The sequence below is a fragment of the Dipteris shenzhenensis genome, chromosome 5, assembly GCF_047967505.1.
Source record: "Dipteris shenzhenensis isolate YYH24624 ecotype China chromosome 5, Dip_SZ_1.0, whole genome shotgun sequence".
Lineage (NCBI taxonomy): Eukaryota > Viridiplantae > Streptophyta > Polypodiopsida > Gleicheniales > Dipteridaceae > Dipteris > Dipteris shenzhenensis.
This window is the reverse complement of record NC_141600.1, coordinates 53,234,430-53,248,414: the sequence shown is the minus strand read 5'-3', so window position 1 is coordinate 53,248,414 and position 13,985 is coordinate 53,234,430. Positions and strand designations below refer to the sequence as shown.

General features: G+C 40.4%; 1 protein-coding gene across 1 annotated transcript in view; it reads left to right on the top strand.

Annotated features, from left to right (window-relative positions):
• Window positions 1-3,086, top strand: part of CLPR4 (CLP protease R subunit 4) — a 32,908-nt gene extending 29,822 nt beyond the window's left edge. Inside the window, exon 7 of the mRNA XM_087374785.1 lies at window positions 2,529-3,086. Coding sequence (XP_087230911.1) covers window positions 2,529-2,600 — 72 coding nt within the window. The 3' untranslated portion in view covers window positions 2,601-3,086. The remainder of the gene's footprint in view (window positions 1-2,528) is intronic.
• Window positions 3,087-13,985: the final 10,899 nt, after the last annotated feature.

Genomic DNA, 13,985 nt, shown 5'->3' with positions numbered 1-13,985 from the left:
CAGCTAGGAGAGGGGAAGGAAGAGAGGGATAACGGGCTGGAATCAGAGATAGAAGAGAGCAAGAGGATCAGTGAGCAGGCCGTACAGCAGGGGAAAAGGGCAGTACAACAGTGAATAGACGTCCGTACAGCAGCCTTTGGCATCTGTACAGCAGCAGCATTAATGGTGTCCGTACAGCCAGAATTGGAAAGCACAGCAGCAAATTAATGTCCGTACAGCGAGCCTTGGGACTCGTGAAACAGCCTGTACAGCAGGCCCATTCCGTACAGCAGCGATGAAAGCTCCGTACAATCAGCCTTGGGATGCATGCCTCTTTCGTACAGCCAGCAAAGAGGATTCTGTACAGCCCGTATTGGATCCCATGCAACAGCCCATACAATCCGTGATTAATGCTTCCGTACAGTTGTACGAAAGCCTTGGAGAGAGGGAGAGAACCTCGGGATGCGTGCAAAAAGGAAAGAGAGATAAGCAAGCTGCGTTGGAAAAGCCGTACCTTCATCAAAACCAAGGTGGAAGGAGTGCAAGGGGGGTATGTGTGCATAAGGGGCTGCCACGTGGCCCCCTCATGAATGCTCTAACCCACTCAAACCAATGGAACATTGGTTTGCCCCTCACATTAAAGTCCTAACCCCTACCAACCAATGAAACATTGGTTTCTCCTTGGACCCAACAATTAGACCCCTCTAAACCTTGCCTTGCCCCTAGCAAGTAGGCCTAGTGTGTGCACCTAAAGACTCCTAGGAAGTGTCGCTTCCGTTGGGCTAGCCCCCTAAGCCAAAGTTAGTCACGGTTAATAAATTCACGTCCCCCATAACAAATGGCTATTATTGATACCAAATCTCCTACTTGGGGCTATATTTGATGCTTCCGACATTGCTACAAGAGTCATGTTGATGCAAATTGGCAAAGTTATTGCTTTTGTCACCGAAGTCCTTAGAGAGACCAATGCCAATATGTTAAAAGTGTAAATAGCTGATTGTTTTGGTATGTTATAAGAATTGGTCAAGAATTTAGCTGTCGAGGTCTGATAATCGGTATCCGAGATAGCTAGAAGTCTCTTGAGGCTTCCATGCGCATTAATTTGGGTTTATTCACTGACTATGCACCTAGGGGCATGTGCCTAGCGCAGGAGTAGTGAATTAGTGGAAGTCCCAAAAGGGTTCAATTGAAAAAATGCATGGAAGGGGCTAACTAAGGTGAACAAGCAGCTAAAATTAGTATAGTCTACAGATTTGTGGCCACAAGCTTACACGCTGCAATTTAACTTGGAGCACGTTTTGTAAGTGAACTTGTGGGATTTGTCTGACATGAATATTCTTGGTTTTACTATTGCTACCGTCTTTCTACTCCCTAGCTTACTTATGACAATAGATCCCTAGGATTTCTTACAAGACTGACTGACAAAGTCTCCTCTTAAAAGGACCCTTTCAGCCCTCAATCCCTATGGTTGTTTCTGCCAACCCCCTTCTAACTCAGCCATGAGTGTGGTGCTGTAGTCCATAGACAGTTCCCACTTTAACAAGCCATGTTTTAGGCTGATAAGTGCCCGAGAAAATACCTGAACAGCAGAACTCAGCAGTTATTTTGGGCAATCAAGTTGTCTTGATATCAGTTTTACTGAGCACTTATTTTTCTGCTGACCCATAATGAAGCAAGGAACAATGACGACATGATGTAGATGAGTCTGATTGTTAGACGTGTTGAGGCTATGGCTGTTCATGATGAGGGTGTGGCTATACATCAAGTTGCCTATGGATTAGTAGGCATTTTTGATACATCCTCATAACCTAACAGTAAGATGCTACCCTTGATCATATGGCTGGAACTCGGCAAGATAGCATTCATTACCCCATGTTTGAGTACACAACCATTCTTCCTTGTTGAAGTCTGATAGTCACCATTCTTTGCCTGCACATGGAACATCTTCTCCACTCGTGAAGACACGGGACATGCATGGTAATCAGCCGATGTGTGAAGTCCGGTATGTACACGTAAATAATGATAAAGTGTAATGAAAGAAAATCGATATTGATTCCATGGAATAATGCAGCGATATGGTTCCATGGAAGAATGTAGAGCTGTTACTGATGGTCTTCCACATGATCACTGACCAGCCTTTCAAGCCAGTCTGATCAGTTATAGATGGAAAATTTGCTTGTTTACTTCTTGGCCGCTAGGCAGCTAAGGCCTATTTCGGCCTGTCCATTGACCAATTTCTTGCTATTGTCTTTACTGCCTCTTGCCTCCTTTTTCTGAGCATGTGACTGTCCTTCCATACCTGGCCCCTCGTGTGTTGAATTATGTTTCATGTATAATCCCTCCAATGCTTGTGACATATCGAAAGGAGTACACAAAAATATCGTAACAAGCCAGTGACAAACATGTACTTTGTTCAGTGTTTGCAATCTTACGAGAAGACCAAGTAGGAAAGTCTTACCTGCGTATAGTATTTTATCAAAATTTCACAGTATTTTTCTAAAGTATTTTGCCAGAAAGGCATTTAATTGAGACTATCTAAATGTGAGCAGGTTTTATATTCAGAAAAGGGTAAAGATGAAAAGGGTGTTGTTGCTGATCTTCGGAGAGCTCAGCTAATATGATCACTAAAGTACCGCAATACATTTTGCTGATAGATGCTCGTAAACCTTATGGCCACCTATTAACTCGTGGCTTTGAGTTTGGGATCCTCCTATCCAGTGAAATCTTTTGTTACATTAGTCATTTGCAAGCTGGATTTCAGCAAAGGGGCTTATCTCCAGTATGAAAATGCTACTGCCTATCTTTTCCCACTTTGAAGAATTTGCATGAGTTAGAGTGAGCTGTTCAAGCGGTCGTATATCCTGTCCAGCATGTAGTAGTGGAGCAAATGGATAATGGTCCTTCAAAGATGCTCTTGTGTATTAGTCTCCTTTCAATATGTTTAGAGAGATGTACTTTAGCCCTATCAGCTGGTTATACAGTGCATGCCTACGCTGATCTGTACAAAGGTGACTGGATTGCAGAAGTTGATGCTCTTAAGCTTCCTATGTTCTGTTCATTGTGATGATTGGAGACTTTTTTCAAGGGTCTAATATTTCTTTGCTCATGCAATGTTATAAAAAATTCTCTTTGCCTTTTAATTCTTTTCGTGGATTCATGATTTGGAGCTAGTTCTGTTCATAGAGTAACACAAAATACTTACGCAGGACTGATATAGATTTCTTTACTTTTCATTTTTGATGGGACATTTGCTAATTGAGCTCGCTAAAGCAATGTTTCCGTCTGAATGATCTTATGAGGACTGGATGTGAGGAAATAGAACCCTACCAGTCAAAGGAAAGTTTATATATCATCATCTGTGTGTTTTCTATATACTTTTGGACCCTGGTGCTGTACATGGGATGCCACAGCATTTAGTGGATGCTATGCATGGTGGAAGCATGCATTTTGAAGGTGAAAAAGTGGAGCCACAGTTACCAGGGAACGGCGTTCTGTCTTCCTGGAACGTGGGAACGCCGTTCCCAGATAGGGCCTACCGAGAATGCCCGGGAACATTCCCAGTACTGGGAATGCCTGGGGAACGTTCCGGGAATGCGGTCAGAACGTGCTCCAGACCTAGGAACAGGCGTTCCCATTTTTGGACTGCGCGGGGCTTGTTTGTTGGGCTTTCCACTCTCCACCTCCTTCCACTCAGCCCCCTCCCGTCCCCCTTCTACTCAAGTCTCAGCCCCCTCTCCTTCCACTCAGCCCCCTCTCCTTCTACTCCCTTCCCCACTCAGCCCTCTCCCCTTACACTCCCTTCTGCACCCACTTCCACTCAGCCACTCAGCCCTCTCTCCTATGCTCGAGCTTCTATGATCTGCAATTCTATGACTTAAAGATTTAAAGTTTATGCAACATTGCACATTGCACAATGCACATTGCAATTTCATTGATGTATATTTCAGTTTTCCTAGGATTTTGTCTTGAAAAGTCCAAAGATGAAATGGAAAGCTTAAAGCTGCTACATCTGGTTATTCTTAGCATATTTTGGTATCTTAAATCTTTCCATGTGATTTAATGATGTGTCATATGACGTGGTGTTCCTGTTCTCGTTCGAAACGGTCCTGTTCCAACCCCCCCGTTTTGGAAACGTTCTCGTTCCTTGGTAACTATGTGTGGAGCTCATGATGTGAAGAGCACGTGTGCTTATTATATTGATTTGGGAATAAACTCGTGCTTTTTATGGACTTATTTTCTTGCCTTATCAGGAGACATGCAAGACTCTTCTTAGATTGTGTCCAAAATGTATCTTTTTGCCTTTGAAAAGAGAAACCTCACTAGCACTGCATAGCTGTCTAAAAGCATGTGGTCATGATGTACTTCTGGACCTTGATTCTGTACAGAGTGGTGCCACAGCATATAGTGGATGTTGTGCATGGTGACATATATATTTTAAGGGGTGGTGAAGGTGTGCTTGTTATACAATTTTGGGATTAAATTCGTGTTTTTGGCTGATTTATTATTGTGTATTACTAGCAAACATGAAATTCTTTACTGAGATTTGGTTTAAGTTGTAGCAAACTCTCTATTGGCACGCCGCACAGTAGCTCCCTTCTATAAGTTTTGAAGTGCCCATTTACAATAGTGTCTTCAAATGTATTGATTGCATTCGGTTGCCTCTTTCACCCTTACGTTTGGAGAGTTAATTGAAATGCACCATCTCAATTTAAATCTGTGTATTTAAATTACTAAATTGAAGTCATCTTATTTCATAGAAGTTCGCTATCCTATTGCTTGCTTGAAGTTGATTGCATAAATCCCATTGTCAATGTTGATGTACACGGATGTATATAGTTCTCTCCATGAAATGTCAATGCATAATATCTTCTAGTCTGATTTGATGAATTATTGATGCATAATTATAGATGTTGATGCTCTTGGAAATTGGCATGAATGTTGGCATTTTGAAAAGTTGATGTTATACTAATTTCTTCGTATTGGTCACTGATGTCCTTTGTTGTCTCTAGTTGAACTTCTAAGATAGGATTGTTGATGCCTTCAAATTTGTAATTGAAAGTTCATGATGTATTCACTTATGGCACGCAATACTTGCTTCTGGATCAACTATGTGATATCCAATTTTATTGCTTTAAAATTCGATTGACTGGTATGTACCATAATTGAATGCATTTGTGTTAAAAATTAAGGTTGTCTTGTTGACTTTTTACAATGTCTCGATTGTCATAATGAAAAAAATATTATTGGATTGATTGTGGAGATTGTGCTTTTGCAATTGTTGAAGAACTTGCATTCGCTTGATGATGACGATCTACATAATAGTCTTGTTTGATACATCGATTCTATTTTCTATAAATTCATTTCTATTGAAGCTAGGGTTTGCAAAATTTACCGAAACATAATTCGTGCGTATAGTTCACTACAAAAGTGGATCAGTTATAGTATGGGTCCCCTACTATCCGTCCATGCACGGTGTTCCATTCTCAATTCTCATACTAGTATCATTGAAGATTTCCAAGATTGAAATTGATTGCATTGTTGTTTGTGCTAGTGAGGTCTTCAGTAGGTCCAAGACATCATTGTATGAAGGATGAGAGATGAGGACTCATGGAGAGAGTAGCTGTTTGCGATGGAGGTAATGATGTGCTCTCTAGTGTGTGTGAATTGAGAGCTAGCTCTCGAGACCTAGCTAGCTATTAAAATGGCTACATCTTTTGTTGCTAGTAGGATGGAGACACATCCCTATTCGAGCACCTTAGTCCATTTGCAACACCATGGATAATAGTGTAACACCTATTTTAGTGTAATAGTAGCACCAATTGTAAGATTCCCTCAAAATTTGCTTAAAGTAACTAAAAAAGAGGCTATAGTTAGCATAGAAAAAGAGAAACATGCTAAATTCATGCATTTTGCATCTTCATGCCTACAAAGTAATAAGAACCTCTACTGCATCACATAATGTGTAATTATTTTTTGTACTCTCAAAGTCTAAAAGTCGTATCCTATTTCTCTCATACATTACTTTCGGTATCCTTAGTTGTTGCGCCTAATAGGGTCTTTTGCACATTTTTGTCCAAGGGAACTTTTGTACTCTCATAAAAAATTCTATAAATTATATGGTACATCCTACTTGCGTAGGCCTAGTAAATATCACAAAGAATAGTAAACCTTTTTTCAAAAAATGAAGTAAACTCAATGCTTCCTTGTTTAAAAACACTGGCCATATAGAATGTCTCAATGGCAAATAGATCAAGTACCCCATCATGCTCCCTGAGAATAGACCTATAAGTTGATTTATGAGTACTTATGGTTTTTGATATGGATTCACTATCTCTCTATTCTTGTCTATTGTCAAATGGCTAAGTTTCTTTGTCATAGTGGGACTATTAAAATAAGTTGTAGATGTAAGAAAAATGATGTGAGTTATCTATTTGCTACCATCCATTGACTAATGTGCAACATAAATATTCTCAATGGTAGAGGTGATGTGATGGCCCTTCAATTGCCTCACATTAGGCTTTATCCTATAGCATGGACCAAAAACTTGTTTCAATTCACCCCAAGAACAAATAATTACATATACCAATTGTCAAAGTAAGATCTCTGAATTTTGTTTGGAATTACTTGCCAATAAAGGTGGTCATCCCTACAATATATATTATTTATAATGCTAATGAATGCACCAAATGAAATATTACAGCTCAATAAAGGTCATTATTATTGTAATCGTCCATGAATTGCTCAAGGAAATTCTTGACCTCCTTTCCTTTGTAGGCGACTTCATCAAACGTAGAGTCATGCCTAAAGGGTGTCACTCTTAGGAAAAAGGGCATGTCATATACGCGTATGTACCTCAAGAAAACTCCAGTCTTGTGGGAACATAAAACACCCCTATCTATGCGTATAAGGATACCACAAAACTCAACTACATCCCCCCCTTTTCTCAAATCCTTTTGCCCATGCAATTTTGGAGTCCTTCAAATATTCACAGAGGGGCTAATATTTTTCCTTATTTTCCCACTGGCATGGCCTAAACCTTGCCTTATTTTGGGGGTGGTTCATGCATACCCTTGGTACATGACTGATAGTAATAGTAAAAGCTATGTACGTTTGTGTTCTTTTTAAATTCAGGGAAAAAGTTAGTAGTGTCCTAACCCCCCCCCCAATCTACCTTCCCAAGATGGCATGGGCCCTTTGACTTAAATTTAAGATTGAGAAAAATGAAAAGTTCCCCCATCTCTAATGTAACTTATGCCTCGTCTCAAAGAAACCCCCCTGTTGTACACTCATGTGACTCTCATGAGTTTCCCCCTGTGAATCTTGTGGGAGTTAGGCACATTGAAACCAGATGCTATCATAAGTTTCCCCTTGTGATATCATAAGATTCCCCTTGTGAATCTTGTGGGAGTTAGGCACATTGGAACCATATGATATATCAAGAATGACAAGTGTGCACAGATCACTCTTTGGCACTATCATTGCTAATTCATTACAATCACCATTGATCACATGATAGAAACTTGGTGGATGATTTTCTCCTTGCTCAAACTCTAGCAGCTATAAAGTAAGAACAATTGATTATTGTTGTGTCTTCTGCTTTGTTTCTTTGATAGCTCAACCAACAACTTGTAGGCATAATGGTGGTCTCACCAAGCTTCTTGCCATGTCTCTAAACATTGTTTTGACACCATTCGTTTTCTAATTTCCGGCACTAAAATCTTGCAAACATGGATGTTTGTACCATTGTTTGACTTTGCTTTGGAAATATAAAGTATGGAGAAATGCGTTCCATTTTTCTTCTCCTGGGGTCCTCCTCTCGAATTACATCCAGCTTGACATGTTCAATTGTTAGGTCATGCATTTTTCTGTTCTCCTATATATTTTATGGCTACATTTAAGCACAATGTATAAAATACCTTACTTTCTCAAAAAAGACCTCTTGAAGCAAAGTGTATATGTACTAGATTTTATTGTGAAAGCAATCCTCATGAGAGAAAAGAAAAGAGAGATGTTTATTTACTCTTCAAACTTTTTGCCATGTGTTTGTGAGAGAGATTATAACTCTACCTAGCATTGACTCAATCAAAGTCTCATCTCTTACTCCACACATAGTCTTCCCAACAGTGATTTGAATCTCCTCAAGTAAATTCTTCAAATCTTGGTTGTCATATTTGGTTCCTTTACTTATGATCTTCCTTTGCTCTTTCAACTCTAAGTTCACCCACTTTGTGAAAATAGCATCAATAAGATCTCACACCTCCACTCATTAAGAAAAAAGGGAGCTCATTTTGGGGCCTTTTGGCCAAAATGAAAAATAGCTCTCAACCAATGGCCATAGGGCCAACGTAATGTGGGGAAATTTTAAAAAATTGAACAATTTTTGGATTGTTAGAGCAAGAAATAATATTTTATTCGTGTACAACTATCAATAACAAATAAAAAATTTGGTCGAGCTACTGACACGATTCTAATATTTGATAATGTCTTATTCAAAATAGCTCACCAACTAAAATGTGCTTTCCTTCCCAAACTACTCTCCCCTCCCAAAGTACTCTTCCCCCCCCCCCCTGCCTCTCTCTCTCTCTCTCTCTCTCTGGGTTGCTTCCTCGCATGCGTTTCTTTAACCTGTAGATTGGGTTGACTTCTGCGAGTTTCCAGTGGTGATGGCAAACCATTAACTCGAAGCATCTCTAGGAGAAAGGTACAACAATGAGCTCTTTGCTTTGTCAATCTCTCTCTTTAAATTTTCAGAAGTTTCGATGAACCAAACTATGCTTTTGCAAAACAATGTGTTAATCAGAATGCTGCAGACTAAAATGTAACTTTTGCAAGTTTTTCGTCGGTACGAAAAACCATTAATAGGATCTCGTTCTTTGAGAAGCTTTCTTTATCAAAATATCAAGGAGCGAGCTCTTTGCTTTTTCAATCTCTCTCTTTGAGATTTCAAAAGTGAAAGTGTTAGGTTGGATAATATTCTTTTAGTTTTTGATCAACAAGAGTGTATTTATGAAGTGTTGCAAACTAGAATATAACTTTTGAAAGTTTTTCATGGGGACGACAACACAATAACTAGTCTTGGTTCTATGAGAAGCTGTGTTGATCATGTTGTGAGATATGGTGCCATGAGCACATAGATTAAAAGGCTAAGGTATCGTATAGGAAAGAATTAAAGTAGCCACCCTAGGATGTGGACTACAAGATGTGGAGATGTGGATTGAGGATATCCACAAGGAGAGATGTGGATGAGAGGATCCCACATGGTTTGACTATTCTAAACGCTCTCTATATAAGAAGCCTATCATGTATTGTTGAGAACACACATTGCAATAGATTGATTGCTTGCTACCCTATGTCTACCTTATGGTGCTTTGATCCTCCTTGATCCCTTCTTTTCTCATGGTATCAGAGCCCAGGTTAGCTAAGTCTAGATTAGTTTTAGATGTAGTTGAGAATGCTTTGTGAGACTTCGTGAGTGTTGCCTTAGAGAGAGAGAGAAAGAGAGAGTTTTCTCGACAGTAAGCTCCTACAAGGAGGACCTTCACAAGCAAAGGCTCTAAAAGTACAGGTCGAGCTCTTGACTACTAGCCATTTCCTTCGACTCACCTTTCCTGTGCCTACGGACAGCTTGCCAACTACAACCGCCACCTTCTATGACTACCTACCTTCGACTTTGCCCTGAGATCCGTGACTAAAGCTCAGCCAACCGCCAACTCCTGGCTGCCCCCATGCGGTCCACCGAGTGCTGCCCTCTCCATCTCTAGTCCTTCATTGCAAGACTGCCTACTCCATAGCTAGTCCTTCATTGTAGCCAAGCAGTTACTGGATGGCTCGAAAGTTGCAGCCAAGCAGTCGCAACGAACTTTGCTTCAACAAGCTGCGCCTTTCGACTATTCTGCAACGCTCCTTCTCCAACGCTTCTGTAGTGTGCTCCATCCCTCGACCAGAAGCTTCAAGCTCCCTACAAACGAAATCCAGGCTCGAGCCACACGCTGCTAGTAAACCATCGAGGGTTGTATACCAACCTCAACTGCTCTGCGGAGCGTTCCCTGCATCGCTTTCCAAGCACACATGCGATGGAGGTTGGAACTGCAGATCCAAAATGATGACTGATCGCATGCGCCTCAATATCTCGACCACGGCGCCTCCTCTGGTAGAGACTAGAGGAACGAAAGCAGAAGGAGGGCTTGGTTGGAGCAACAGAGGAATGGCAGGAAAAGAAATGGAGGCAACTACTAGAGAAGGCAACTTTCCTAACGTTCACATAGCAAGGTAGAAAGCTAAGGCAAGGCCAGGCTCCCATCGAACCGACGACGCAGCCCAGAAGCAAGAGTCGCCACCGGCCATCGATCGCCATCATCCTCAGAAATCCAAAGTCTTCTCTAAGGTGTAGCAGAGTGACATGTGGCAAAGATCAAAATTAACCATGGTTGAATGTCTTGAACCTTGGTTGAGTATGTGGTTAAAATTAACGGAGGTGGTTAGGTTAGTGGGGTTAGGTTCAATTGCTTGAATCATAGTTAAGTTTGCTTAGCCTTGCGTTAACTCAGTTGAGTTAAAACATTTCCATGTGGCATAGAGCCACCTAAGCACAATTTGTAAGCTACATGTGAATCCTTGTGCCACATCATCAAGGCCCCCTCTTCTTCACAAAAGTTTCAACAAGCCATAACTTGCAATCTAGGAAGAATTTGCACACGCTCCAAAAAGGAAAAGTGATTATCTTTTCGAGCTCTACGCACCTGTCAGATCAGAATCATTGTATGCAATTAGACACTGCTAGATTTGAAAGTATCATCAACTGGTAAGACCTTTGCAATGGCAATCCGCACACCAACTGTTGAGAAGTTCACCGGGGAAGGATTTCACACATGGTCTACACAAATGAGATATCTCCTAATGCACCAAAAGCTTTGGAAAACTGTAAAAGAAGACATACCCACTGCACAAAATGATGCTTGGAAGGAAAAAGATGAAGCAGCACTATCACTCATTGGATTGCACTTAGGTCCAAACATAATTCATCATATAGACTCTAAAGATCATGCCAAGGATGCATGGGATGAGTTGAACACAGTGTTTGGTGCAAAAGCCAAAAACCAAGAAATCCATCTTAAAATTGAATTCTATGGTATGTACATGGGCTTCAATGAATCCATGGCACAATTTGTCAACAAAATCAAAAGCATTATGACTCAACTAGAGGGCATAAATGCAAAAGTAGGAGAGAAAGATGCACTTGCAATTCTCCTTAAAAGCATGCCTGCAGAGTATAGTGCATTGACAACCACTTTGAAGAATTTGCCAGATCCAAAGTTTGAAGAATGTGTATCCTCTCTTCTTGAAAAAGAAAGAGAGTTGAAGACATCGACATCGACATCAACACTCAATAGCTATAATGAAGAACAAGCACTATTCAGTAAAACATCAGTGAAATGCTACCATTGCGGAAGGATGGGTCACTATCAAAGTGACTGCAGATTGAAGAACAAACCAAAGTGTCACCATTGCAAGAAGCTGGGATACAAGGAAGAAGATTGCAGATTGAAGAATCAACAAGTCAACTACGTGGAGTCATCATCAAGCCATGAGCCAAAAGGTGACATCAATGGAATGTATTGAAAAGCAAAAGCCTTGCCAACTTTGCCTATATTTTGTAATCAAACCTAACCACCTGAGAGTAGCTATGAAAGCACCTAGGGGAGGTATTGACATGTAAAAACCACACTTGACCACCTTAAGTAGCAATGCATGCACTAAGGGGAGGTGATGGAGTGTAACTCACATCTGACCACCTTGCAGTAGCCAAAGGATCATGGCACCAAGGGGAGGTGTTGTGAGATATGGTGCCATGAGGACATAGCTTAAAAGGCTAAGGTATGGTATAGGAAAGAATTAAAGTAGCCACCCTAGGATGTGGACTACAAGATGTGGAGATGTGGATTGAGGATATCCACAAGGAGAGATGTGGATGAGAGGATCCCACATGGTTTGACTATTCTAAAGGCTCTCTCTATATAAGAAGCCTATCATGTATTGTTGAGAACACACATTGCAATAGATTGATTGCTTGCTACCCTATGTCTACCTTATGGTGCTTTGATCCTCCTTGATCCCTTCTTTTCTCAGATCATAGTATTGAAGAGCAAGGTACTAGAACGATCTCGTTGCTTTGTTAATCTCTCTCTTTGATAATATTTTTGAAGTTTTGAATAAGGAGATTGTGCTTATGCAAGACTAGTATATAATGTGTGCTCCTTGATATGTCCATTGAGTTTTCAGGTGTTCGAGTATAAATTTGGATACTAGTATCGATGGAATGCATTGATAATTAGAACTATTCTTGTGCAAAGCGTTGTGTTGATGAGACTGTTGAGGACAAAGCTATAGACTTGAGCTCCCTCCCTCGTTGACGTCTTTCCTCTATATCTTCCATCAGGGTTGCCAACAAGGTTACTGTGGATGGCTACTGCAAACAGTGACTGTATCAATAGGAAGTTGGGTGCTCATGCAACCAAACAGAAGGAAGAAGCCACGTTCAAGTAATCTCTTTTTGGCATCTTGAAAGGGTAGGGTGAAATATTTTAGAACCAAGGAGGGGATGAAATCAATTAAGAAAATATTGGTTCAACATGTATACATGCATAGAGAGCTTGTGTTATGAGAGAATTATCCAAATTATCTTCCACAACACAGACCACATTGTAAGTGACTTCATTGACAATTCATATTTCATAAATCAGAGAATTTCTTGAACCTCAATGTCTTGATTTTTATTTTTAGATATATATCCTTCATCTTATGAGTAGTGGCAGCCTACCGAATGCATTTTAGGATTCATGGATGTGTTACATGGGTCCATAGAAGAATTGCAATATCAAGGTAGATCGGCAACACAATTAGCTCAGTCAGGATTCTTTTTCTATGATCATTTTTACAAACTATTGAATAAATCCAACACACATGGTGTGTTGAAGAAACTAGCTCTCCCAGCATCAAATACTATTGATTGGCCAATTCCTCATGATACTGTAATAGAGTCATATAGAGCCAGGTTGTTTTCAGAAGTACAACGATCCTTACGGCCAGGGATTGCTAGTAGAATCAACAAGATAACTATTTGCATGCCAATAACAGTATTTGTAGATCTATTCAATAAAATTTCTATCAAGATTTGCAAGATGATGCTCACTTATAATGCAAATGGTGTTGAAAGAATTTTTGACTTCTTGAATGGTTGGGACATGATAAGACGCTCAAAAACATGTAATTCTAGCTTTGCAATATCTAGATTGGTGGAAGAGGTACGAAGACGCCTGGTGTCCTTATATTTTAGCTTTTGCACCTCCTTGAAGGCTATTTTTGCTCTTGTTTTTTTTCCATGAGTCACTTGAGTCACTTCCTCTATAGTCACTTCATCTTGTTTTGGCGTTTGTGCAGGTGGTATCAAAAAAATATCTCTCATCTTCATGTTTGTCATATCTGTAGCCTTCAAGAGTTTGTCATATCTCCATCTAACCATGTTTAAAGTAGTGATATCCTTTGCCATAATTGTCACCCTATGGCTGTGGGCTGCAAGAAGAAATGTATCCTGGAAAAACTCTATGAAAAAGTCCTTAGCAGCCACCTGCAATGCTCAAATGGCTGCTCTTTGCCACTGGTAGGCCCACAAAGTTCATATTGTCACAAACTTGCCTAACTGGCCTTTGAAAAGGAACCTTGGGAGTACACACTCCCATGGATTTCTAGGCCCTTTCTATTATTTCCATTAGTACACTGACCTTTTGTGTAAATCTTTTATTTTTTGCTTATTGGAGAAGATGCATTGGCTTTCCTTTTCTTGGATGTGAATCTCGTCCTCTTGATGCTGCCAATTTTGGTATGGGTGGACCCTTGTCCGTCTTCCTCTTAGTCCTTGCCATTGTAATGATGCTAAACTACACATTGAAGAACACAAAAAATAAGTCCTAATTCCTCTGTGTGTGTGTGTGTCTGCCCCCCCCCCTCTC